The 4,910-nt window shown below is 36.7% G+C and overlaps 1 protein-coding gene and 1 pseudogene across 1 annotated transcript; one reads left to right on the top strand and one right to left on the bottom strand.

Moving 5' to 3' along the window:
- The first annotated feature begins 985 nt into the window (after window positions 1-985).
- On the top strand, window positions 986-2,196 carry LOC143602114 (G-type lectin S-receptor-like serine/threonine-protein kinase At1g34300 pseudogene; annotated as a pseudogene).
- A 1,122-nt stretch (window positions 2,197-3,318) lies between these two features.
- LOC143602113 (secreted RxLR effector protein 161-like) lies at window positions 3,319-3,797 on the bottom strand. Its single transcript, XM_077079334.1, has 2 exons — window positions 3,712-3,797; window positions 3,319-3,670 (listed from the first exon to the last, which is right to left on the bottom strand). The coding sequence occupies exons 1-2, from the start codon at window positions 3,795-3,797 to the stop codon at window positions 3,319-3,321; spliced, it is 438 nt and encodes a 145-aa protein (XP_076935449.1).
- Window positions 3,798-4,910: the final 1,113 nt, after the last annotated feature.

Genomic DNA, 4,910 nt, shown 5'->3' with positions numbered 1-4,910 from the left:
GGCGGTAATTCCTTACTTGACCTGAACCTCACGTGAAAAAATATAGCAAAAAATATAGCTTTTGTGTTTGTTGACATGACCTCTTTTCTTAATCAGGTCGACCCGTTAAAAAATGAGTTGATCTGTTAACCAGTTTAAAAATATTAAAGAAATTAATATTCTGATGTTAGAGATAAGAAGTGTTAAACTTTAAAGTTAAAACACTTGGATTTTTAATTTTTCATATATATTTGTTAACTTTTGAAACTAGAACTAATTTATTTTTAACTACTTTTATTTATACTTCACTTCTAACGCCTCTATTTTATTAGTTCTAATAATCTATTCTATAATTACTTCTTTCCGTTCGTGCTTATATAGAGCTAAATATGCAAAACCAAGTTTGTTAATCAGGGATGACAGATAAATACACAAAAACAATTAGTTCTATCATAAATTACTAAAATGTTTTACATGAATAAGAATAATTAATTGTTTAAATTGTTATTAAGTCAGCATGTATTACTCATATTCGTAATAAATGTAAAATGGGTTGAAACAAAACACAACTCAAACATGACAAGGATTTAAATATGCCAACGACACGAATAACTATATGAGTTGCGTTAGGTTAAAGACTCTCAGCATATTAACCTGAAACCCATCAACTAGACACGATTCACAACCCTACTTGGCAAGGCATGGTCTCTAATTATCATTTATCACCAAACTGTATGTGATAAAATTAAAATAAAGCCTCGGTGTAATATTTTACTCGCTGTTCTGTATAAATAAGTATTCTCTTTTGTATGGGGTAAAGGTTTTCAATTAAGATTCTTTACGTTATGTCATCTCCTACTCCTCGATCTTTTTCTGACTTTCCTCCTTCTCCTTTTCTTTCTACGGGCGCCATTGTTGGCATTGTCATCGGTTTTGTGGCTTTTACATTCAGTAAGTTGTATCAAATAAACTATCCATTAAAATAAATCTGGAATCAACAATACTCAATTTTAAGTGCACTCTACATATTAATTAATGGTTTTTCTCGATTTGCAGTTTGGTGGATGATTGTTAGAGCTATAACAGCTGCCGTGGAGGCATCAAAGAACCACCCGGACTCTCGATTCATCACCATCGCCATGGCCCAGTTCCTCAATGACATGGAAAGTGAAAAGCCCATCCGGTTCACCTCTTCACAACTAAAAAAATCCATAGATAACTTCAACATCAAATTGGGTTAAGGCGGATTCGGGATAGTTTACAAGGGGACCATCAACAACAAGAAGACTGTTGCGGTCAAAGTACTAAATGGGACGTCTAATATTAAGCAAATTGAGGAGCAATTCATGGCAGAAGTGAGCACTATGGGAAGAACCCATCACTTTAATCTTGTCAGGCTTTATGGGTTTTGCTTTGAGTCAAATTTAATAGCTCTTGTATACGAGTTCATGGTTAACGGCTTGTTGGACAATCATTTGTTTAAAGGGAATAAAGGGGATATGATGGGGTTTGAGAAGCTTCACGAGATTGCAGTGGGAACGGCAAGAGGCATCACGTATTTGCATGAAGAGTGTGCTCAAAGAATAGTTCACTTAAACCAGGAAACATACTGTTGGATTCAAATTTTTGTGCAAAAGTAGCTGATTTTGGTTTAGCCAAACTTTGTAATAATACCCATATAACCATGACAAAGGGACGGGGTACCCCGGGCTATGCTGCTCCTGAGATCTGGATGCCTCTTCCAGTCACACACAAATTCGATGTTTATAGTTTCGTTATGCTACTTTTTGAGATAATCGGGAGGAGGAGGACATGGACACCGCTCTTTGTTTTAGCCAACAGTGGTTCCCAGTATGGGCTTGGGGCAAGTATGAAAAGGATCAGTTGAAAGATTTGATGAGAGTTTGTGATATTGAAGAAAATGATCATGAAGTTGCGGAGAGGATGCTAAAGGTGGCTTTTTGTTGTGTTCCGTATAGGCCCAAGATTAGGCCAATGATGAGCATCATTGTTAAAATGTTGGAAGGCATGTTAGAGGTACCTAAGCCTGTAAATCCTTTTACACATATGTTTTCAGGGGCTGATGAGCCGCCTAACAGCTCTTTGGCTCGAATGGCTTGGAATGTCACCAGTTCAAATTGGTCTTCGTCAATGGCTGTAACAAGATCTGAGACGCCACTTATGTGGAGATGTGAGATTACAGTGGCATCCAAATAACCACGTGAACTAAACAAAAATTTTTGTTTAGAAATAAAATGCTTCGTAATTAGGATTGTATACTACATCCTTGCTTTATATAGTTAAATTACTCTCATCGCTAAAAAGTAAAATAAAATAGATCAATAGACAATATTCATTCTGATGATTAAGTTTTAATCCTGGTTTATCTTTTTTCTTTCTGGTAATGTCATTTCTGGAGCTTGTATTCCATTTCTTGTATCATCAATTTCTTATTTGTTTTTGTTTTTGTTTCTTTTTAACTGTACTTTTGAACTCTCAAAATCCCAAACTGAAAAGGATCTATGTCGAAAACATGTAACTAAAACATCATACATAATTGTTTATCTAATTTGGGGTTCCTGCTATACATTTTTTTTATGTTTTTGTATGATGAGTTGGGCTCTAGATGCTATTGGAATTTGGATATGTCTTACTGCTATGCTTGGGCAGTTGGGCTTAAGGCTAAATGTTGAGTGAAGCTTTGTTGCTGGTTGCTGTTTGTGTTAAGAGACCCAAATAACCAGCTGATTAGATGTTGGTCGCTTATAAAAGAAAATAGAGTAAATGACTGATAACAAATTGGATCGATAAACAATAATATGAACACAATAGATATTGGAAACGATTTCTTTATTAATCTGAATGTGTTTGTGATGATTACAATCAACCAAGGAGGGGTATTTATACCCTCCGGTGACGGTTATTGTCGGAGACGGTTATTCCGATGGTTACTCCGGCAAGGGTTCAATATTTACAATCTTTACACAAACTATCATATAATTACATTTATGGCACTAAACTATACTAACGGTATTTTCTAATAAACTTAACAGGGTCGATGATTAACTAACAATCATCCCCTTAATCTCGATCTTGTATTGCGAGGTCCTTGACACCTAGTAGTTCGCGTATCTCCATGAACTTGATTCTTGGTAATGCCTTCGTTAGTATATCTGCCTTCTGTTCCTCGCCACTAATGTGCTCCACTTCGATTTGTTGCTTCTCCGCGCATTCTCGTATGAAGTGGTATTTTGTACTTATATGTTTGCTTCGCCCATGAAACACTGGATTTTTCATCAATGCTATTGCTGACATGTTATCCACAAACAGTGTCACTTTCTATTGCTTCCAACTAGTCAAGTCTTCTAACAGTCCTTGTAACCATAAGGCTTGACATGCAGCTAAGGCAGCTGCCATGAATTCAGCTTCACAAGATGATAGAGCAACTGTAGATTGTTTCTGAGTATTCCATGCAATTGGAGCATCACAGAAATAAAATACAGTTCCAGTTGTGCTCTTTCCATCATCAATGTCTATGTTATAGCTGCTATCGCTATAACTCTTCAATACTTTTCTGCCTCCTTTCTTGTACTGAATTCCATACTCGATTGTACCTCTTACATATCGTAGTAAGTGTTTCACGGCTTCATGTGAGCTACTTTTGGCGAGTGCATAAACCGACTTGCATATCCTATTGCAAAGTTGATTTCTGGTCTTGTATGAGTTAGATACCTTAGACATCCTATCAGCTTTCGGTATTCCGTTGCATTTGCTTCAGCTTCTTCCTCATTCTTTGATAATTTTAGACCTGCTTCCATCGGGTGTCGCGTAGGATTACATTCTAACATCCCAGCATCCTATAATAGCTTCTTTGCATAACCCGATTGCTTTAACGTCACCCCTTCTTCATTTTGTAGTACTTCGATCCCTAGATAGTACTTTAGTTCTCCAAGATCACTTATTTCAAATGATTTCTTCATTTGTTGCTTGAATTTTGAGATATCTTCTTTATCGTTTCCTGTTACGATTAAGTCATCAACATAGACACCTACTATTAACTTTCTTTTTCCCTTTTCACATGTATACACTGCTACTTCTCTTGGACATTTCTTGAAACCAAGGTCCTTTAAAGTATTATTTAATTTAATATTCCAAGCTCGTGGTGCTTGACGTAGTCCATATAATGCTTTTATTAGCTTGTAGACCTTGTTTTCAGCTCCTGGTTTCACGAAACCTTCAGGTTGTTCTACATATACTTCTTCGTTTAATTCACCATGCAATAATGTTGTCTTGACGTCGAGGTGATGAATAGTCCTTCTTTCATGTGCAGCTAGTGCAAGTAGTAATCGAACGGTTTCGATTCTAGCTACTGGTGCGAATACTTCTTCATAGTCAATACCATGTCTTTGTATGTATCCTTTTGCGACAAGGCGTGCTTTATATTTTGTTATTTCACCTTTGGCATCTTTCTTCAGCTTAAATACCCATTTCAAACCAATGGGCTTGTATCCAGTATGTAGGTTGGTCAGTGTCCATGTTTTATTCTTTTCTATCGAATCTAACTCGTCTTTCATTGCCTTTTCCCATGCATTATTTCCAGTTGCTTCTTTGTAATTCATTGGTTCTTCGTGCATCAATAGGAGTTCATTTCCATACATGTCAACTCCTTGAATTACAAAATCTCCATGCTCGTCCATGGCTTGAGCTCTTTCATATATTTCGGCCAAATTACGTAGACCTTGAATTGGTGTGCCATCTACGTTAGGGTCTATCTCTTCACTTTCAGTGTTTTCGTTTACAGATTCATTTTGTGAAAACACAGGAGATTCTTCTTGACCTGGACTGGATGAGTTAGAGTCTGTTGAGGGTGTACTTTGACCTATCGACTATGATCCTTGACTTGGTGGGGGTACTCGGGGTTTCTGGTTCAT

Source organism: Bidens hawaiensis, unplaced genomic scaffold, assembly GCF_021521415.1.
Source record: "Bidens hawaiensis isolate Kalapana, Puna unplaced genomic scaffold, B.hawaiensis_p1.1 tig00057930_1, whole genome shotgun sequence".
In the NCBI taxonomy this organism is placed as follows: Eukaryota; Viridiplantae; Streptophyta; class Magnoliopsida; order Asterales; family Asteraceae; genus Bidens; species Bidens hawaiensis.
This window is presented reverse-complemented; position numbering and strand designations above follow the sequence as displayed.